Raw genomic sequence first — 22,067 nt, 5'->3', positions numbered from 1 at the left:
ACCTGATACGCACTCACTAATCCCCTCTAACCGGACACAGAGGGCTGATCCCTAGAACCCAAGCAGCACGGAGTCCCTGGCTAAACTGTGACTATGCTGTCTTTTTGAAAGTTACCTTGTGTTTGTGGATCTCCTACTGTTTTCTTTCCCTCCTACTGGCAGGAATATAAAATATTAAGACAAGGGGCAAAACGTGGGTGTTTAAATCAAAACATGAATAAGTGATATTACAGGAGGCAGGGCAGGAGGGGAGAAAAATGATTGAGGTTTGGGGTGAAATGGGGTCACTTTTCCTACCCTCCACCGCCCCTACCATGTAGCTCAACCCACTCCCCATCAAAGCTCCAACTGACCACCAAACCTGATCCCCACTCGCCTGTCATTCAAGGCCCGGCAGGTCCCACCCGCCGCCTGCCCCCCACTGCCCTGGCCACTCTTGGCACTTGGATATCCAATTCGCCTCCGGGTCTTTGACCGTGCTGTCCCCCCGCCTCCCCGTCAGGATACTGTTCCCTTCCTGTATTTAGGGTCGGGCCTCAGTCTTCCCCTCGGTAAATTGAAGTCTGGCCCCCATTCCCTGCCCCGATCTCTCAGCACTAGGCGGGGCCTCAGGGTGCTCGGAGCACCCCGCCCTCCACAAGACCCCACACCCCGGGGGCTGGACTCCAAGTCCCAGAAAGCCCTGCGCTTCCCGTGGGTGGGGCCGGGGCTCATGCTCCCCGCGAGCAGTTTGGGAGGTACTAGCAATTTTCAAACTTTGGCGCTGAACGGGCGGGGCGGTGTCAACTCCGGCGTAGCCCGCCCCTTCCCTGGAGCCAGAGGTGTAGGGCACCCGGCCAAGCTGGCGTGGCCACTCCGCGAGCTCCCCAGGCACGACACGGGGCGATGTCTCCGGGAAATGGGTTTTCGAGCCCATTTCCAGGGCGGAAAACTGAGGCACACAGGGATTTACGGGACCTGTCCCGAGACCCCAGCAGGGGCTTGGCGGGGGCGGGATTCGAACCTGGGACCCTCTGATCCCAGGGCGCTAGAAAGTTAATGGCCAACTGCTGTCTGCTTTGTGGGTATGGGGTGCCCGCGGTGGGCGAGAAGTCGGCGAGCTTGGGACCGTCCAGCCCCGCGAGCTCTGCCTCCCCTGTCCTTCCGTCTCTCACACCCACACCCGGCGCCGCCGCCCCGACTCGGCGCGGGAGTTTGGCGCCACATTTTCCAAAATCTCTGCGCGTCAGCAGCCGCTGGCTTCTGGCCTGGATCCTGAATTCCGGAGCCTGGATCTAGGGATCTCGGATTCCAGAGTCTGGATTAGGGGAGAGTCCAGTGGAGGCTGATTGAGAAGCCTGGATCTGGGATCCCTGATTCTGGCGCATGGATCTGGGAACTCCTGGATTCCAGAGCCTGGATCTGGGCCCTCCATTCCAGAGCCTGGGGAAGATTCTGGAACCTAGATTCCAGAGCCTGGAGGCTAAACCTGGAATCTAGGATCAGAATTCGGGAATCTGGGGATGGAACCCTGTAATCCCAACTGATTTCGGAGGTAGGTCGAGTGCAGGAGCTTATGGGAATAGCTTTTTGTTAAGTGGGAGAATGGAATAATGAAGTCAATAAATACTGATTGAACATCTCCGCGTCTGTCACTGGGACTGCCTCAGTGACTAAAACAAAGATCCCTGCTTTTCGCCAGAGTGGGGAGACCGGAAACAAATTAAGTGAACAAATAAGTAAATGACAGGGCATATTGCAAGGTAGTAGGTGTGGAGAAAGCAAGCAGGGTAAAGGGGCTTGGGAGCATGGGAGGTAGGGGGCTGCATTCCTATATAGGCTGCGCCTCTTAGAGAATGTGACATTTGAGCAAGGACTTGGAGAGACTTGGGGATGAGCCAGGTGAACATGTGGGGAGAAAGCCTTTTAGGGGAAGGGACCAGCCAGTACAAAGTCATGTTCTAGGCACAGTGGACATGGCAATGAATGAGAGCTTCCAGTGGATGGAGACATATTAAAGAAGGAAATAAATATGTAATATAACATTAGTGTATTAGTCATCTATTGCTGCATAAAACCTAGCCTCAAAATATATAGTGGCTTAAAGCAACTCACATTTCTTACCCGTTTCGTGGGTCAGGAATCTGGGAGCAGCTTAGCTGGGTGGTCTGCCTCCCGGCGTCACAAAACTACAGTCAAGGACTCACTTCCAAGCTCACTCGTGCAGTTAGTGGAAGGGTTTGGGTCCTTGCAGGCTGTAGCTGAGCGCCTCGGGTCCCTGCTGGCTGCTCTCCATAGGCTATCTCTTGTCCTTAGCACATAAGAGGATCTGATTTGGGTTTTGAAAGCTTCATTGTTTGTTGTAATAGGGAAACAAAAACTGAAAACAACCCAAATATCCATTGGTAAATATAGACTGATCCCCTTGTGTATATTCACACAGTGGAATATTACACAGCAGTAAAAAGGAAAGCAACTCAGCAACACACATCCACAGGATGACCTCCCCAACGTAGGATGGTACAAAAAGGCAAAGTGTAGAAGCATACCTACAGGACCCTGCCGTTTTTGTAACATTCAAAACCTGGCCAAACTAGCTGTGTTATTTAGGAGTGCTCCCAAATGTGATATAATTGAAAGGAAAGTGGGGACATGGTTATCCTGGAAGTCAACATAGCGGTTGCTCTCTGTAGAGGGGGGCAGGTGGCACGTGGTCCTCAGTCTCTAGAGGGAATCAGCCCCACCGACATCTTGATTCTGGATGTCTAGCCTCCAGAAATGGGAGAAAACAAATTCCTGTTGTTTTCAGCCCTGCCGTGTGTGGGGCTTGTTTGTGGCTGTCCCAGGACACTCATACACTGTAATTGCAAATCGAGCACTTTCCTGCATTCTGAGTTGTCCTAGTGAAACTTTGAGTCCCAGGGTAATCGTGGGGACCCCTGGATTTGCAGCCAGCTGGTCTGAAGTGAGCGTGGCCCTGGAGAGTGAGCTGACGTCTGTAGCCAGGCCAGTCTGACAGGAACTGTGCCCTCAAACCGTACAAGTGACTAAACTCCACGTGTCCAGAGAAACAAATTATCTGACGGAAAGTTGGGGTCTGCCCTCTATCAATTTGCACCTACTAAGCAGATTAATTTTCCGACCCTGATTGCCTAGAAATGTGTGGTTCTTTGAGTTCTTTGAACCGGTGGATGACATCTCTCTGTTCTTCTCGTTAATTAAATACAATCTTTGACACATGTTCATCGTATATTCACATAAAAATCATGCTTTTTCATTTTTCAAAAAAAGTGTATCCTCTTAAAATAATGCCGAGACCCTCAGAGTGACGTTGGGGACTCATTCAGTCATTCAACCAGCACACATTTATTGAGCACCTACTTGTGTACCAGGAACACCACGCTGAGCAAAACAGACCAAAACTCCGAGTGGCAAAGCTGATGTCTCAGTGAGGGGTGCAGATAACAGCTCTGGCGAGTCAGTTGAATAGGTAGTATAATGGGTGGTATTCAGAGCTAAGAAGAAAAACGGGGGGGGGGGTATGAAATGTGTGGGGTGGGGGTGTGTGAAACATACAGTGGGTGGCCCAGGAAGCCTGGCAAAGAGGAGGGACAGAGGCAAGATGACATGGGGTGGGCAAGGGAGTCCGGGGGGGGGGGGGAACCAGCAAAGAGAAGGGCAGGAGGGAGTACGTGCCTGGTACAGTCTAAGAACAATAGGGAGGGTTTCCGGTGATGTTTGTCTTTGGACGGTGAGCAGAAGACACACGTGGTGAGACAGGTTCTGGAAGGGGACCTTTGGGCGCTGCAGAGAGAGCCAGCTGAGGTGGACACGAACATCCAGGGAGGGAGGGGACGGCTTCAAGTGGCTTTCAAGCTAACTGCAATAGAGAAGGTACACGGAGCACTTTCTCAATACCAAGCCCAGTCTAGGTCATTGTTCATGATTTTTGGACAACCTGGTTCTCCCACTTCAAGAGGGAGTTTCAGAGAGGTTAACTCACCAACTCAAGGACACACAGCTTGTGAGCAGGGGATGTGGGATTTGAACCAGGCCAGCCTGACCTCACAGCAGAGCTCCCCACATTGTCCTCAGTATGCGTGGCCTCTGGCCTGCCCACCTTAGCTCCTGCCTTCTCCCATACCTGGTGTGTCATCCCCACCTCCTCCAAGCCCACCCTATCTTACCAACAACTCAAAGTTCAGGTGACTCGCCTCCACCAGGAAGCCTCTCCCTGGGGACAGGAATCACGTCTTGTTCATCTCTGCAAAACAAAACAAACATGATGTCAGAGGCCAGTCCTGCCCCTGCTTCAGACTTGACAATTCCTTCCTGGCACATCCAGAGTAAATCCAGACCCCTGCTCGCAGCCACCCAGGACTTCCTGACCTCATCTCCCCACGGTCCCCTCACTCACTCTGCTCCGCCACCTGGGCCTCCTGGGGAACTCCTCAAATATGCCGGCTGCTGTCCCCCCTCAAAGCCTTTGCACATGCGGTAACTGGAACACTGCCCTTCATAGCTTCCCAAGCCTGGCTTCTTCATGTCACTCAGGTCTCCGTTCAAAGGTCACCTCCTCAGAGAAGCCCACCCTGACCACCCCACCCAGTGCCAAATCAGCACCTAATAGGCCTGTAGTGTCTGAGAGTTAGATAACAGCCCCCATTTAGAGGTCGCATGACCAGTGTCTTCCAAAGTGGATACCAGAATGAACTCATTTTGTGCTCAGAACAATCCTAGACAATGCTACGATTTCCATTTGCAAGGGGGAAACTGAAGCACGGGGGTGGAGGTGGGATAATGCCCACGCTCACAAGCTCACATGGCTGGTCAGAAGGGAAGCTGGAATTCAAACCCAGGCAGTCAGAAGTCTTCTTGGTCACCCCCATCCCTCCCATGTGCCGTTTGGGGGGATCTGTCTACCCCCCATTTTTTTCACCCCAGCCCCTTGCACCCCTCCTTCCGTAGTCTGCTCGGGCTGCCATAACAAAATGCCATAGACTGGGCAGCTTAAACAACAGACATTTATTTCTCGAAGTTCTGGAAGCTAGAAGTCTACAATCAAGGTGCTGACAGGGTCAGTTCCTGGTGAGACCCCTTTCCTGGCTTATAGACGGCCACCTGAGTGCTGTGTCCTCACACAGCGGACAGAGACTCTGACCTCTCTTCCTCTCCTTGTAAGGACACTGATCCTGTCATGGGGACCCCACCCTCATGACCTCTTCTAACCTATATCACCATCCAAGTGCCCCACCTCCTAATGCCATCCCACTGCGGGGGAGGGTTTCAACATATGGATTTTGGGGGGCCACAAACATCCGGCCCATGACGTCTCCCACAATCTAGGAGCCTTCACTTTGCACTCGCATCTCTCGATGTCCCTCCCCAGCCCTGGACTCACAACCCTCTTGAATTCCAGTCACCCTGCTGAGAGGGAACCCAGGATTCACCTTTCTCCCAGGCAGACCGACTCCCTACCCTTCTGGAGACTGGGTTTCCCCCTTTGTCCATTGGGAATACCTACTCCCTGCCTTCCCAGTTTGCTTGTGGGGGGCTGGCGTTTAAAAACAGGGTCCCAAGAAGCAGGGCTGGGACTAAGGTGAGGCAAAAACTCAGTCGTGATGAAAAATCATGACTTAATGCCACATTAAAAAAAAATTAAAACACATGCAAAAGAAAAATGTCATGCTGGAGATTTGAAATCAAGACAGGATCAGTCATACTGATTTTCCCTTTCAGTTGGGCTCCTAAGGCTTGTGCGGCGCTGGCACTGACCGTGCCGTGGTGGGAAACGTTAATATTCCATTCGTCTTGGTGCTGTGACGTGTGTTTTGATTTAAACTATTGCATTAAAAATATTATTTCTCTCAGTCTGGAGTAGTGGTGACAGTCGCACAAACTTGTGATTATACCAAACCCCACTGAACTCTAAAAGGGTGAATTTTAGGATCTGTGAATTAAATCTTGATTTTAAAAAATGGGAGGAAAAAAGATTATTTATCTTGATACTGAGTTTTTTGGCGCCTCTTAAAATTTGTGCCAAAAATGTGAACGCTCTTCTCAGCTAAGGAGGGCAAAGCAGTGCCTCAAAGAATATGTGTCCAGGTCTGTCCTCTGCATCCGTGATGACAGCCTCGCCCTGAGAGGCCACGCCTCTGTCTGCGCTGGGTCCTCTGCATGGCAATCCGTTTCCTATCTTTACCAGGAAAACAAATACTCATCCTTCAGGGCTCATTTTCCTTTGTCCTCCCCTACTCTGACTTCCCTGACATGCATTCTCCTCAGCTCTTTCCTTCTAGACTCCAAACATCCTGTCCTAACCTTGGAATATCTAGAGTATCTGGGAATATCAAGGAACTCCAGCTCTGTGCCCTTGAACCAGTAACACTGTCTTCCTGAGTCTCAATTCCTTCCTCTGTAAACCTGGAATAGTCACACCAGTGCTACTCCATTGAGGGAAAAACTGCTTACGAAATACTAAGCATGTAATAAGCGCTCCATAAATGTTTGTTCTTATTTGTATTTTCAATGCAATGCAACATTGATAAAAAAGTAACTACGTTTATGGATTCTCATGTGCAAGGTGGGTATGAATATACCCACCCTTTTCCTAACCGGGGAAGTCCCCGCTTCACACATTCTCTCATCGGGGTGGTTCTGGGTTTCCTCACCCTGGTAGATGTGTCACCTCTCCTTGGGGCAAACAGGGACATCTTCAGGGATGGGCCCAGAGCAAGGGAGGCATTGGCCTCAAGAGCAAAACCTAAGGAGGCACCAAAAAACTCAATCAAGGTGAATATTTTCATGCAGTATTTTAAAAAAATCAAAATCAACACAAAAATCCACGATGAAGAAAAAAATCAAAATTGTAAATAAACAGGATCTGACCCTGCACCGGTACAGCTCACCTCCCAGGGCTTCTCCTAGTCGTCGCCCTGTTGGATCCTGTCTACATTTAAAGTCTTGAGCTTTTTTTCATCATGGATGGGGTTTTGCATATATTTTGAGTTTTTAAAAATATTGCATTTGGATATTATTAAATACATGTTGTATCTGTAAAATATTGTGTATATCAAATAATGCAACTGTTACCCAATTTCCAGCCCTCCTCACTCCACCACCCCGGCCGGTCGTTCCTTCCGGCGCTGCAGCCGCAGAGACACCGTTCCGCCACCAGGTGGGGCCGCCGCGCCTCGCAGCGCCTGGGACATTTCGCGCCCCCAAGGTGGGCGGCGCGGAGGCGGCGTGATGCGTCAGCGAGTCCGCAGGCCCGGGTGCCTAGGGAACGGAGCGGTGGGGCTGAGGCAAGACCCCAGGCTTAGCGGGGGAAGGGACACAGCTGTGAGTCACCTGAGAGCCCCCAATCGGCCGTGGGGGACAGTCCCACGCGGGCCTGCCCGCCTGGCTCGTGAACTACCTTCGCGTGAGACTGTGAGACTGACGGCCGACCCTGCGTGGGGCTGTTTCTGGCGCACACGTGTGGCTCCAACACCAAGTAGCTGGTGGCTCGGGAGAGTAGCGACCTCACCAAACCTCAGTTTGCCCTTTTGCATCATGCAGATAAATGTGGCTTCCCGGGTCCTTAGAGATTAAATGAACCATGATACAAGGAGGCTGATACATACATAATACGTGCTCAGTACATATCAGCGCCCACCCTGGACGGAGGAAATAAAAGTGACAACCGTCATTGCAAAGGGACCCGAGGTGGCAGCGTGCGGCACAAGCAAGAACCATTTCCTTGATTTCTCCCAGGCCAAGTGTCCAGGTACAAATGGTGGCATGAGAGGCGCCAGCAGGGGGCGCGCAGCTGGCTAAAGCCCAGCCACCTGCGCCTCCCACGCGCACCCCACCCTGAAACTCAAAGCTGGTGGGGAGGGGGCCTCGGGCTTGTCTTTAGGGCTCCTAGGGTTTTGCAGCCTCTCCTGATGGGGACCTCGAAATGGCCTCTCGCGACCACTAGGTGACATTTATTGAGTGCTTACTGTGTACCCCTTATTTTATGTCATGCTCCCTGCAACCCAATGAGGCTAGTATACATTCTCATAGGACAGGTGGGGAAACAGGCCGACCTTCGTAGACCCCAACATTGGGGACCTCGAGGTGGCCTCCGGCGACCACCACCGTTTATTAAACGCTTACTTGTGTACACCTTATGTTTTTAACGCTCCCCGTAACCCGAGAAAGCCGGAGTTGCATGACGCAGAAGTTTAGTCACCCAATGTCTAGGGTCCTGCATTCAGGGGAGACCCTCACCATCACCACCTGGGAGGGATCAGGCTGCAAACCAGGCCCCCACCCCGTGCAAGCCCCCAGCAGAATGTGGGAAACTCGCGGGCCGGGGACTCTCCAGGGACTGGGAGGGGATTCCAGCGCCCCCCGCCCCCGAAAGTCCGGTACGCCTCGCGCGCTGGAAATCCCGCGCGCGCCCCGAAACGCGGCGCCGCTGCCGGGAAATCAGGAGAAAAACTTCTGCTTTTTTTTTTCTTTTCTGGCACTCTGGCTCCCCCCGCACCCTCCTCCTGGCTCTCGCCCCCACGTGGGACGCCCCCGCGCGGCGCCCCGACGCCGACCAATCGCCTTGTGGGTTCGCCAATGGGCGGGGAGGACGGCCGCAGAAGACACGCCCTATTTTCCAGTTTATAAAAGGCGGCGCCCAGGGCTGCGGGCTTAGATCGCTGAAGCCGGTAGCTCGACTGTTTCCTTTGTTGCCACCTGGATTATTCTTGCTGAGAACTTTGCAGTCTTTTTCCGCCTTTTGGGGGGAGGATTTCGCTGCCATCCGAAGGTCTGGGACGAGCGCTCAGGCTCCTTGGGAAGGTTTTGGGCTCTCCTGCTTCGGATTTTCCATTTTCTCCCTTGGGACTGTCGTGGGGCTGCTTTCCACTGTGGATTATAACTGCAACATGACATTGGAAGAGCTGGTGGCGTGCGACAACGCGGCGCAGAAGTAAGTAGGCTGAGGTCGGGCGTGCCGGGAGGGGATCCGAGCGCCGAGTGCCCGGCCGGGCGTTGACCTCTCCTCTTCCCTGCCCCAGGATGCAGATGGTGAGCGCCGCGGTGGAGGAGCTGCTGGTGGCCGCGCAGCGCCAGGACCGCCTCACCGTGGGGGTGTACGAGTCGGCCAAGCTGATGAATGTGTGAGTCAGACCCCATCCCAGAGCTGGGCGCGGGTGGGGACCCCACTCCGCTCTGCAGGCTTCCTGCTGCACCCCTCTCTTGCATGGGCCTGGGACTTCCCCAAATGTCCCCATTGTGGATGGAGGGCCTCTTTGCTATTTTGGGGGGTTGAGGGGCTGCAGTATCCTGACGCTGCATCATTTACAAGCGCTCTCCCTCTATTATGCTTCTACCTTATCCCCCAATACTTTGAACCGTGGTCTTCTCACCCTCCCCTACCCTGCCAGCTGCTTGCACACCTGCGGTTTCTGTTTTTGCAAAGTTCCACGTGCATGGTGGCCCCTCCCCAGGACCCCAGCTGACGGGTTGCTTCCTCTGTCTCCCTCAGGGACCCTGACAGCGTGGTCCTGTGCCTCTTGGCCATTGACGAGGAGGAAGAGGACGACATTGCCTTGCAGATCCACTTCACACTCATCCAGTCCTTCTGCTGCGACAATGACATCAACATCGTGCGGGTGTCAGGCATGCAACGCCTGGCGCAGCTGCTGGGCGAGCCCGCTGAAACCCAGGGCACCACCGAGGCCCGGGACCTGCACTGCCTCCTGGTCACGGTGAGTTGGGCCTCCTGGATCTGCCCCGCCCCGCTTGGGCACCTGGGCTGGTGTTTGTCAACAAAGTCCTGCACCAGCTCAGCCCTCAGCCATGACTGGCATGTCCCGTGGGCAGCCCCACAGGGGCCTCGTCATCCTGCAAGCTACTTTGAACCAGCCTGTTTTCCCCACAGGGGCCCTGGGAGAAAGAGGCCACTCCTGGGGCTGCCACTGAACCCCATCTTTTTCCCATCCCACAGAACCCTCACACAGATGCCTGGAAGAGCCACGGCCTGGTGGAGGTAGCCAGTTACTGTGAAGAAAGCCGGGGGAACAACCAATGGGTCCCCTACATCTCCCTCCAGGAGCGCTGAGACGCCTGCCAGCATCAGAACCGGTGGAGTTGCTGCCAAAAATAAATAAATAAATATTTGATCCCCCTCCCCCCAGAACAACCCCCCAAAACAACCTAACCCATGAGACCATCGGGGGCAGAATCATTGGAGACAAGGAGAGGGGAGTGCGCGGCCACCCCCAGGGCGGTGAGCCTGGAGCAGCGCCAGTGGGCGGCCACCGTGAGAAGAGGAGAGGGGTCCCAGGCCGGCAGGAGAGAGGACCCTGGAGCTCAGGCCTTGTGACAGAGCAGAAGCTGCAGTGGGGGAAGGCCTGGACTCCACACTTCAGTAGTGGGGTGAGATTGACGGCATTCCCCCACCCTTCTTGAGGTTGGAGCTGACATCTGCACGCGGGCCTTGGATGATGAGGGTTGCAGACCCTCACCAGGACTAAACTTTGGGACTTGGGAGCTGGGGCTGCTGTTGCTCTGTGCCCATGAACTCCCAGTTTGCAAACTAAATAGACAATATTTTGTTACTTGCACTGTGACTTGAACCACTGAGAGACGGGAAGCTTACAAATACATCTATTTTTACTTCTATGAGGATGGCCTTGTAATAAACTTCTAAAGCTTTTGGGTTCTTGTGTGTGCGCGGCCTCATAGAGGGACCAGGACCCCGCCCCCCCACTCCAGCCGCCCTGGCCTGCCCCCCTCCTGCAGGCTCACCAGGAAATGTTACTTAAGTCCCTGTTAGCAGCTCCAGGCTCCTTCGCAAACACAGTGCCTCTTCTCTGTGCAGCCGGCGCCACCCAAGTCCAACAAATCTTTGCCTCTTTTTTTTTCTTTTCCCTCCTCCTTCCCTGTAGCAATTAAAAGACCGGTTTATTACGAAACCTGGCCGCCGTGCCACTGCTGTTACTGGCTGTGCTGGAGCCAACCCCAAGCTCTGGGCACATACAGACTTACCCTCCCTGGGACTGGCTGCAGCCCCTGCCTGCCCAGCCACCACAGCAGCCCAAGGTCCAGAGAGGTCAAGGGGGCACGTGCGACCACACAGCGAGGGCCTGGGCCTTGCAGGAAGTTCCTATGGGGATCCCCCCCCCCCACTCCCGTACCCCGGCCTTCTCCTTCCCAGGATGGGCCTCTTCACTGCACTAAAGAAAAAAATTTTTTTTTTCTTTTCCCAAACTAAAATCAACAAGCAGAAAAATACCCCAGGAAGTCTTGCTCCCGGCCCAGCTGGGCTTGGCACGTTACAGTGTTTTGCCTCTAAACCGAAACTGTTGGGCTTGCCTCCTCCCTGTTCTCCCCAAGTTGCTTGCAGTGACTCCCACTGCCCCGGGCTGGGAGCTGGGAGCGCCCTGAGTCTGCAGGGTGGGCTCCTGCCTGGGCAACCTCGCCTCCCCTCTGCCGGGCTGCCTGGTCCGGGAACTGGGGGAGATGGAAGGAGGGGACTCCTCCCTCAGGCCGCGACCTTTCCACGGAGAGCCCCACGTGGGCGCGTGAGGAAAACCCCGGCGGGCCCCCCCCCCCAGTCACAGGACTGGGGGAGCCCCGCGGGGAAGGATGAGGGGAGGGAAAAAGAGAGGGGGAAGTCCCAGAGGGAGGGGGAGGGGCGGGGATCCCTTCAGGGGTTGGGAGGAAGAGAGAGCCCAAGGGGGGAGGGGCGGAGAAACACCTGTACGAGGTGGGGGAGGGGAGATGCTAAGTGGAGGGACCCAAGCCCGCGCGGGGAGGAGGGGGGAGCACAGCTGGGTATGGCAGAAGGTGGGGGGAAACCCAGAGGGGCTGGGGATGGGTGAAATAAACCCCTGTAGGAGGTGGGGGAAGGGAGTGAGGAGACTGAAGTGCTTAGGGGAAGAAAGGGGGACTCCACCAGATTGTGGGTGGGAGCTGGCAGAGCTGGGCGGGGCAGCAGAGGCTGAGGGATCTTCCCCTGAGGTGGGGAGCTCAAGGCGAAAGAACGAGCAGGGACAAGTGTCAGTCCAGAAGCTCAGGCTCTTGGTGTCAGATCAGCTCCTTCCAGGGAGGCTTATCCCCGTTGACTCCTGTAGGCTTGGGACCCTCTGTCCCCATCGTGACCCTGGCCATCCAGAAGGGCCGTGTGACCTCTGATCCTCTCATCCCTCAGTCCCCTGTACAGTGGGAGCAAGACCCCAGGCTCCTGGGCTCCAAGGAGATACAAGGCATGGATGAGATTCCAGCTGTGTGACCCGCTGTAGGTACGTCTGTGTCTCAGTTTCCCCCTGTGCAAAATGAGGATAATAATACTACCTACTCATAGATTGTTGAGGCAGTTCAATGAAATATAAGAGTGTATTCCCTAGCTCAGTGCCTCCTACATAGAAAGCATAGAAAGCATTGGCCGTTATTGCTAATACTACTGTTATCAGCACTATTATGTCCCTGCACTTCCAGATTCATCTCTAAGCCTCTCACAGCCACCCTGTGAACCAACCCAGCTGAGACCAGGGTGACACACCTTCCATGCAAAATTTAAGAGGGCGGCACTTCAAACCTCAGTCATCAAGATAAAGAATATTTTCAAGCACTATTTTTTAAGCTCAAACGATGCAAACCAAAAAAAGAGAAGATGCCGTGGTAAACAATTGTGCATCAAGTTAAGAGCAGCAGTGCAGACTCTTCCTTTTGCCAGGCTCCAGCACCTCTCAGCGGCCCTGGCCCGATCCTGTGTCATTTAAACGCTTGATACTTGGTTCATTAATTTTTTCGGGTGTAGAACTGAAGGCTCAGAGGAACATGTGACTTCCTAGGACCCCAGACTCTCCCCGGTCACCAGCATGAACACAGAGGATCCTGGCTCTTACGAGCAGTCCTTCTATTACCATTACTGTTGGCATCGTTGTTGCTGTCATTAAGAAAAGTATTAAGCCTAGGAATCGGCTTGCAAAGCTGCTGTTTTGCTGAGTTAATAACAGCAGTTAGGCTTATTCGGTCTTCCCTGGTACAAACACCCTTAACCTTGACGGTTGCTCCTTGGGAATGGTGCTGTTGTCTCACTTTCCAGAAGAGGAGAGTGAGGTCCAGAGCGGAGCTGCCACAGCCTGGCCAGGAGTCTTGAATTGTTGGTGGCCAGCTAGCTAGTCAACCCCTGGGGAAAACCCAGGGGTGGAGGGGAGCAGGTCGCACCACCCTCAATACCTCCCACCCACCAGAGTTCACGCTGGACCTGGTAGAAGTTGTCACAGGTCACCAAGGCTCAGTCACAGCTGTAGGTGACTCCCCTGGGCTCCCATCACTGGGGTGCCAGGAGACATTTTGCAACCTCAGCAGAAGGGTGCAGGCAGCTGGGGTGACTGGGGTACATGCTCACCTCGGGGTACCTACGCCTGCCTCTGTCCACACCCACACCCACGGGCCCGAGACATACACACACCCTGTACGAGGTTATTTGTACTCAGAGCCATGCACACAGCTACCCAAACACCATACACACTGTCACGTACTCAGGTCCACGCACTCCCAGGCGGAGGGCTCAGATTCCAGCTGTACCCCACTCTCCTGGAGACAGCAGCTTGGCTTCTCTGAGCTGCCTTTCCATGTCTGTCAATTAGACATACCGTCTCTCACCAGTGTGTGTTCACACAGGTACACACACGCCATGGACACAGGGACACACTCATGGTGCCCAATGTGTAAATACAGATATGCTTGCTGCCACCAAGCCTCTAAGGTTTGTAGGATTCTAGCTATTTCCCTGAACCCTCCCAGCCTGGAGAAGGGGGGATACATTTGTAAGCATGTCATAAAACACATAACACATCCCTGGACTTGGGGACCAGGCTGGGGGCCTGAGGAGACAGCCAGACACGGCCCCCCTGGTGGGAGGAGTAGCACAAAAATAGCTGATGGTGCCCTGGGCCCGCCCTTCCGCCCTGTTATCTCTTCGTTCTTGAAACAACCCTACAAAGTAAGTACCATTATCATAAGTGCTTTTTACCGAAAGGGAACACAAGAGCTAGGAGAGGTGCAGTGACTTGCCGAAGGTCACATAGCTGGACGGTGGCCGAGTCAGGGACCAAGCGAAGGCCTGCGTGATTCAGAGTTAGACTTGTTTATATTTATAGACAATGGAGCTATAACTCACATACCATAAAATTCACCCTTTAGAGGGTAATTCAGTGGTTTTTAGTGTACTACACCAAGTTGCGCAATCATCCCCACTAGTTCCAGAACATTCCATCACCCCAAAAGGAAACTCCGTGAGCAGTCACTCTCCCTTCCCTTCCCCCGACCCCTGGCACCCATGAATCCACCTTGTTTCTCTGGGTTTGCCTGTTTGGGACATTTCACATAAATGGACTCACACACCAAGTAGCTTCCTACCCTTGCATGTTTGGGGATTCATCCCTGTGGTAGCACACGTCGCTCTCAGAGTCTGGACTCGGATTGCCACCCTGTGTCTGTGGCCCCCAGAGTGTGTACTACAGCACCCTCCCCTGTAGACGGGATATATAGGAAGGCACTCCAGGGACGCAGTTTATGGGTCAGAACGCACCTCCACGTGCGGCATTGCACACACCCCCTGCCTCCAGACAATGCGTGCACACCTGGCTCTCTAACCTCTGGCTTGTGCATGCAGAACCCTTCTGCCCTACCTTTCCCCAAGACAACGCCCACTTGCCTTTTTGTTCTGTCAGTGACCCCTCCTCAGGGAAGCCCTCCAGACTAGACCCTGACAGCCACCCAGCTCCGTCCACCTCTCCTTCATGGCACCTGCCCTAATGAAATGACATTTTGTCCTGCCATCATTGGCTTCTTGACTGTGTCCTGTGTTACGCTGCAGACTCCAAGAGTGCTCAGAGAGGGTCTGTTTTTCTGGCCTCCTTGGCTCCATGTGGTTGAGCTAAGGGCCTGGGACTTAGCTGACATGTCATAAATGCTTGTGACATAAAGACTCAAGCCTGAGCCCCGAGTCGCATAAAACTAGAGATTGACCTATCACTGACCTCCTTCTCTGGGACCAACTGTTTTGTCCCTAAAGGACACACGCTAGCCTGCCAAGGGCTGAGCCCTGGCCAGATACAGTGACACCAGCCAGCGCAGAGAAGCTGGGACCTGGACCTGTGCCCTCATGCAAGTTCCTTCACCTGTTTGGATTCATGCTTACCTGCCAAGTGGGGACATGAGTGGGAGTGCCATCTCTTGGGGCTGTCATGAGCATTAAACCAGTGAGAATATATCAGGCATTCAGAACAGTGGGGAGCCTTCCAGAAGTGTTAGCTATTACTGTGTGAGTCAGTATGAGACTGCTCATGGTTCTTTCTACCTGGACTGGGTGTCTACCATCTGTTTGCCTTGAGTAGGGCTAGTCTCTGAAACCTCTGCTTACAGCTGAGGTTCAGGCGGGAGTACCTGTGCTGCGACAGGGGGTGGTGGCAGTACACATGCACGTGTGGCTGGGACTCGATTCCTGGACTCCCCAGAGCAGGCCTGGGTTCCCAGAACTGGAGCCCAGAGGTCCCCCGATTCTACCTAGACCCTTCCTCCCCGCATGTCTGCATCTCCCAGAGAAGTCAGGTGGCCCGGGGGCCTAACCTCCGCGGGGAGGCAGCAGATGTGGCTGGTGGTCCGAGGTCTGTCTCTTCTAAGCTGCGGGTATGGAAGGCCACACACACACACACATGTGTGCAGAGCATATACTTAGGTGTGCATACTTGCAAATAGGCATGGATACTCACACACACACACACACACACACACACACACACACACACTACTGTTCTTAACCCCTACACACCCATTGCATGATTTTCCTGGGCAGCCATAACAAAGAATACGGAAGGGGGGTGCGTCCCAGAGATGTATGGGCTCCCCACTCTGGAGGCCAAAAGTCCCAGCTGAAGGTGTGGCCAGGGCTGGTTCCTTCTGAGGGCGTGAGGGAGGATCTTTCCAGGCCCCTCTTGCTTCTGGTGGCCTCAGATATTCCTTGGTTTGTAAATGTTCTCTTGTATCTTCACATGGTCTGCCCTCTTGGTGTGTCCAAATGTCTCTCATTATAAGGACACGAGTTGTATTGGATCAGGGCCCCCCTCATGGCCTCATCGTAACTCAATTATCTGCAAAGACACTAACTAACTACCTCCAAATAAAGTCCTATTCACAGGTACCAGGGGTGAGGAATTCGACATCTTTGGAGGAGACACAATTCAACACCTCACCCAAAATACCCAAACAGTACTCCCAGGCACACAGAGACACTGGAGTGCTCGGGCTCACGTGACAGGTACACAGGAACACATGCCAACAGACACCTCTCTTTATCTTGTTCCCTCTGGTTTTCCCAATACTAGCGCAGACTAGTGCACAGTGGGGGCCCAATAAATGATGAGAAAAAAAACCACAGGGCTACAAGTTCTCAGACATACAGGTGCACCCAGCCCCTCTTTTCCTTCCTGCCCACTCAGAGGGGTCCAGATAGAGAAAAGCCCCAGGAAAGTTGTGGGATGTTGGGAATTGCCCGAGGCAGCCACGATGGTACAGGAGTAGCACCTCTGAAGAGCAGCTCTCAGAACTCAGGGTGCATGGGCAGCCAGGGGCACAGCATCACACTTCTGGCTCCTTCCATTCGGTAGGTAAGATGGAGCCTCAGGCAGTACTGTGATTTTGGGAGACCCAGTATCCCCAGAGTCAGGGCGGGACCTCTGGCCCTGGCACACTCTGGTCCTCACCCTGGTCTTCTCCCTTTCCTCTTCGAACCACCACCAAGCACTTTTAGGCTCCCTGCCTTGGTTCCTGGGGTGTCTTGGCTGGGTCTCTGGCAAGTGCCTCCCCTCTGCTTCTTTCTCTCCATTCCCAGGCCGAGGATGTGGCCTCCCTGCTAGATTTTTGGGGTCCCAGTGGTGCCCAACCCAGAGCTGGGCACACCTGGTAATGCGGAGGCTTTCAAGGAGCGTGGTGGCTTTATCTGCTGGAATTGGAGAGTCTGGGAATGTCGCCCCCTGGAGTTGTGCAAGATGGGGCCTCAGAGACCTGTGAGCTGCCACCCCCAGCCCCCACCACAGTGTAGTGAGGCAGGCCCCCACGTGGACCTGTATACCAGTGGCAAACAGCTTTACAGATATCCAGGGTCCCAGGGTGCCCTCCAGAGACCTAGATAACCCAGAGTGACACACAGCCCTAGTGACACCCCTCCCCCAAGGATGACGAGCCAGGGAGCCCGCAGACACGTTACAGACTCTCAGAAGCTCCATCTGCACAGACGAGGTGGGTGGGGGGGTGGGGGGGTGGGGTGGGGGGGTGGGGGGTGGATGGGGGGGTGGGGTGGGGGGGTGGGGGGTGGATGGGGGGGTGAGGAGGTGGAGGGGGGGCGGGAGGGGTTTCCTTTCGCAGCCCCTCCCTGTGCTTTCCCTTCATTGTTCGCTCCTCCTCGTTCCCACCCCACCCCCTACTCCGGGCGCTGGAGGTTCCCAGGCTCTGGGGCAGGGGTACGGTGGGGGGCAGAGCGGGCAGTCAAAGACACTTGTGTACACGGGGCTGCGCCGCCTCATTCTTGAGCACACACGTGTGTAAGCGCGAGCCTGAGACCACGTGCGTGCTCACGTGGGACGGTGTTTGTGCCTCCGCGTACACAGCAGGCGCGCCATAAATGCCTTGGGGATAGCCGCAGCGGGGAAGGGGCAGAGTTTAGGCCACACTGGGAGAGACAACGAGAGCTTTGGATTAGAATCTTTTCTCGGCGGTTTACTAGCTTATGGCATCGTGCGGCAAGCGTGACTCAGTTTCCCCATATATAGAAGAGAAAGTCTCATCGCCTTCCCACGTGGCGACGTGAAACCAGATAACGCACGGAAGCGCTTAGCACAACGCTGGGCCTTGAGAGAACCCTCATTACGCCTTCCCTCCGCCCCACCCTCTCTCCAGACACTCTGGGGGTGGAGAGGGGCGCTGACCCAGGCCCCAGACACCCCTCCCTCCCTCCTCAGCAGGCAGGAGTCCTGGCTTCCTCGGTCCCTAAATTGGATAATTGGAGACAGAGGCGGGTGTGCAAGAGACAGAGAAATCCCTGAGTGGGCGAAGTGCAGGGGCCTGTCTCCCTAGTTAGCCTTCCCCACTCGCAAGTCCCGACCCTCACCAGCGCCCCCACGGGTGCTCCCTGGGCGCACAGCCCGTGCCCTGGGCCGCCGACCCCCTCCCGTGCCCGGCGGTGCCAGCCTCCCTTTGGTGCCCGCCAGGCGCGGTGTCTGCGGCCGCCCGGGATGGGGGGGGTTCGCGCCGGCGGCGGCCCCGGCGGCGTCTCCCTCCCCCGGCCCTTGGCGGCCGGCGGCCGGGCCCAGGGCGGGGCGTCTGCACAGACCCTCCCTTTGTGAGCGGCGCCTTCCCCGGGCGGCCTGGCGCGCAGGCCCCGGGCACCGCGCCAGCGCCGGGAATAGCCTCCCTGCCCCGCCGGCCGCCCCGCGCCCCGCGGGAGCCACCTGACCTGCGGGGCCGGGCAAGGGGGTGGCGAGGTCGGGCCGCGCGGTGCGGAGACCTAGTGCGTGCTCAGAGGCACGGGGCTGCGCTGCCACCCGCGCCATGTGCAGCAAGGCCTACTGTGTACAGACCCCCCACCTACATGCAATGGCCCTCTGTGTCAGCCCCCTGTCTGTGTGCAGTACATACTGTGTGCAGCCCCTCTGCTGGGTGCAAACGCCCACTGTGTGCGAACACCCATGTGCAGACTTTTGCCTGCATGCGAGACCCACTGTGTGTAGACTCTGTCCTGCAGTGCAGCAAACATCCATTGTACGCTGACCCTCCCCTGCCTACAAACACCTACAAAGAACAGACACTCACATGTGCTCAAATGCCCACTGTGTGCAGACACTGACATTCCAACACCCACTGTGTGTGGCACCTGAATGTGTGCCCGCACCCACTGAGCCAAGGCACAGACACGCTTACACACCCATTAGCAGGGACATCCCATACTTTCAAATGCCCTGGTCTGCAAGCACCCACATGGCGGGTAAAAACCCTAATGCGTGGACATCTGCATGCCTGTGGTCATCAGGACAGTGCAAACATTTTCCAAGTTCAAATGTTTGCTGTGCAGAGTCCCTGCACATGCCCACTGTATGCAGAGACCGTCTCCGAGGGCCCTGTGTATGTCCTCAGTTGACACCCCTTGCACACTCTGCTCTGCCTGATGCTCTTCTAGTCCCCATGGTGAGGGGCTCTGAAGGTGTGGGAGGAAGTAGGTTGCACACCCCCTGCATTGTGCGGGTCTGGGTGGTAGACTCAGGCGTGTAGGGCTGTGGAGTGGGCCTCTTGGGGCCTTCCTGGAAGCCCAGGGGACAGATGTAAGGGCAGGCGGGCTCTGTGGGCAGGATGCCAGCGGGTGGCTTCCCTGAAACTGGGCACAGCAGCTGGGAGAGGTTTCCGGGCCCGCCTGGCCCCACCTGGCCCCGGGCACTCTCGGCAGATGGGTGGGGCAGGCGGGCAATGCCAAGGATGAGCCAGGCCCCAGCTTGCACATACCTGCACAAGAGCCTGGTGGACCTGTGCACCCACACCTGTGTGCATGCATGTGCAAACTCTGCACCCAACGTACAAATGTGCATGTTCGTATATACACACAGGCTTGCACTTTTGTGTTGCCTATAGACCACAGGAACAGGCAATGGCCCCCGGGGTCCACATTCACCCTGAGGACACATATTCACAGGACAGATATTTGTCTGTATTGCTCACTGTGTGTCCCTAGCATCTGACCATTGGTTGGTGCTCCGTAAATATTTGTGGGGTGAACCTTTGAATACAGGGAGATATCATTTTGCAACTATGTACTGAATGTCTGTATGTGCTGAGCACGTACGTGTACATCTGGGAATAACCAAAAGATCCTTGGACCAACATTCTAGACACTCATGCAGGAGTGCGAATAAGCTCACACCTGCACACACCTGTGGGTACACAGCCATACTGATCAGGAAACATGAGTCCACTTTAATCCAGTCACCTGCAGAAATCAGAGCTAGATGTATGCACCCAGCCTGTGTGGACGTGCACACATTTTCAGGCACTCGATTTTCCCTCTTCCCTCCCTGGCAGCTGCTTGTGCTATCCACTCAGCTACCTGCTCCTGACCTCCCCCTCAGAGGCCACTGGGTGTCCATACCTGGGCTTGGAGGTGTTCCTCCGGGCACAGCGAGCCCCACACCTCACTCCCCAACTTCTCTTACCAGGTGCCCCCCATTGCACCTGGAATCTCCACCACGTGAACTCCTCTGAGGGCTTAGGCTGTGTCTACAGAAGGTTGGTGGGATCAGAGCTGTGAAGGTGGGGGGCTCAGAGGACCAGCTCCTGGACACCCCCAGAAACCAGCCTGGGAAACCGAGGCCCAGGACACCAAGAAGCAGATGCCCGGCTGGGCCCCCTCTGCCTTCTCATCCCCTTGTAGCCTTAAACCGTAGGTTCCCACGGCCTGTGCTGGCTGCCTGAGGTAGGGACAGGAAGGTGGGGACCTTGCTGGGAGGAGGAGGCCTGCAGGGGGAAGAGGAGCCTGTTGGTGTCCTGGAGACAGATCCAGAGGCGGGAGGCCCAGAAATACCCAGCTTACTTGCAGACAGACACACAAAACGGACAGAGACCCTATCTGGGACACATAGACACTCACTGTCCCCTTCTGTCGCAGGTGCTCCCTTCAGATGGGACTCCTGGGGCCCCTGTGTTTCCTGGGGGGAGGTGGGGGGGAGAGAGAGAGAGAGAGAGAGAGAGAGAGAGAGACAGGTGAGTGCCTATGTGTATTTGGAGTGTATGTGTAGGTGACATGCATTTGTGTGCACGTGTGTGTTTGTGTTTTGCAGGCATAATTACATGTACGTGGGTATTTGTGTAGGGGTGTGTGTGCATATTTTGGAGGGTGCCCATGTGTGCACACATGCATTTGTGTGTATGTATGTATATGGAGTATAATTGTGTGCATGCATGGGTTTGTGTGACTGTGTTTTGGGTGTGTGTGTTTCTATGCATACTATTTTCATATACATGTATATACATATGCTTGTGTGCTTAGTGTGTGTGTCTGAGTGTGTGTTTAAAGTTTATTGGGGTGACAATTGTTAGTAAAGTTACATAGATTTCAGGTGTACAATTCTGTAATGCATCATCTATATCTCACATTGTGTGTTCACCACCCAGAGTCAGTTCTCCTTCCATCACCATATATTGCATCCCTTTTACCCTCATCTCCCACCCTCTCCCCTGTGTGTGGTTTTTGAGTGTGTGCAAAGTAGTCTCCAGCTTCCAAGCTCCAAACTTGAGGATCTGGTTTCATGGGACCTGGGCAGCTTGCACACACAATAGCAACGGCAGCAATAATAATACAGCTATCATCTACGATTTCTGTATTGTGTATGGAGCATTTTTATAAACACCTTACATTCATTTTTCTAAGCTAGGTTTATTGAGGTATAATTCACAAACAGTAAATACATACTTTTGTACAATTTGACGCATCCTGACAGATAGTCACGTAACCTTTACACAATAAGCCTGAGAGCAGGTCCACCATCCTGGAAGACCCCTGCGGTCCCTCTGTGCAGTCAGTCCCCTCTCCCTATTACCAGCCTCTGTGACCACCAGTCTGCTCGGTCCCTATAGGTTGGCATTTTCCAGAAAGTCACAGAAATAGAGTCACACGGTGATCACACAGCCTTTTGAGTCAGCTCTTCAAACTCAGATGATGCATTCGAGACACAGCCATGTTGTTGCATGTATAAGTATCTTGTTCCTTTCTTAAAAAAAAACTGAGATATAACTCACATCCATAAAATTCACCCTTTTAAAGTGTATAATTCAGTGGTCTTTAGTGTATTCACAGTTGTGCAATCATCATCTCTAATTCCAAAACGTTGTCACCCCCAAAAGCAACCCTCTCCTCGTTAACAGTCGCTCCCCAACCCCGGACAGCCATGAACCCACGTCCTGTCTGTGGACGTGCCTGTTCTGGACATTTCCCATAAGTGGAATCACACACTGTGTGTCTGGCTTCTCTCGTTAGCTATAGTTTTTTCAAGGTTAATTTGTTTCTCTTTATT

General features: G+C 54.5%; 1 protein-coding gene across 1 annotated transcript; it reads left to right on the top strand.

Annotated features, from left to right (window-relative positions):
• The first annotated feature begins 8,657 nt into the window (after positions 1-8,657).
• Positions 8,658-10,660, top strand: GADD45B (growth arrest and DNA damage inducible beta). The gene is made up of 4 exons (XM_033133456.1): positions 8,658-8,929; positions 9,018-9,119; positions 9,488-9,710; positions 9,950-10,660. The coding sequence occupies exons 1-4, from the start codon at positions 8,886-8,888 to the stop codon at positions 10,061-10,063; spliced, it is 483 nt and encodes a 160-aa protein (XP_032989347.1). The 5' UTR covers positions 8,658-8,885; the 3' UTR covers positions 10,064-10,660.
• The last annotated feature ends 11,407 nt before the right edge of the window (positions 10,661-22,067 follow it).

This window comes from Rhinolophus ferrumequinum, chromosome 18, assembly GCF_004115265.2.
Source record: "Rhinolophus ferrumequinum isolate MPI-CBG mRhiFer1 chromosome 18, mRhiFer1_v1.p, whole genome shotgun sequence".
NCBI classification, from domain to species: Eukaryota; Metazoa; Chordata; class Mammalia; order Chiroptera; family Rhinolophidae; genus Rhinolophus; species Rhinolophus ferrumequinum.
The sequence above is the reverse complement of the archived record's forward strand: the minus strand, read 5'-3'. Positions and strand labels throughout refer to the sequence as shown.

Bases quoted from the DNA above. Each gene is read 5' to 3' on its own strand.
- GADD45B (XM_033133456.1), top strand. From the start codon at position 8,886: ATGACATTGGAAGAGCTGGTGGCGTGCGACAACGCGGCGCAGAA. The intron at 8,930-9,017 runs GTAAGTAGGCTG...TCCCTGCCCCAG, and splicing joins TGCGACAACGCGGCGCAGAA to GATGCAGATGGTGAGCGCCG. The intron at 9,120-9,487 runs GTGAGTCAGACC...TGTCTCCCTCAG, and splicing joins TCGGCCAAGCTGATGAATGT to GGACCCTGACAGCGTGGTCC.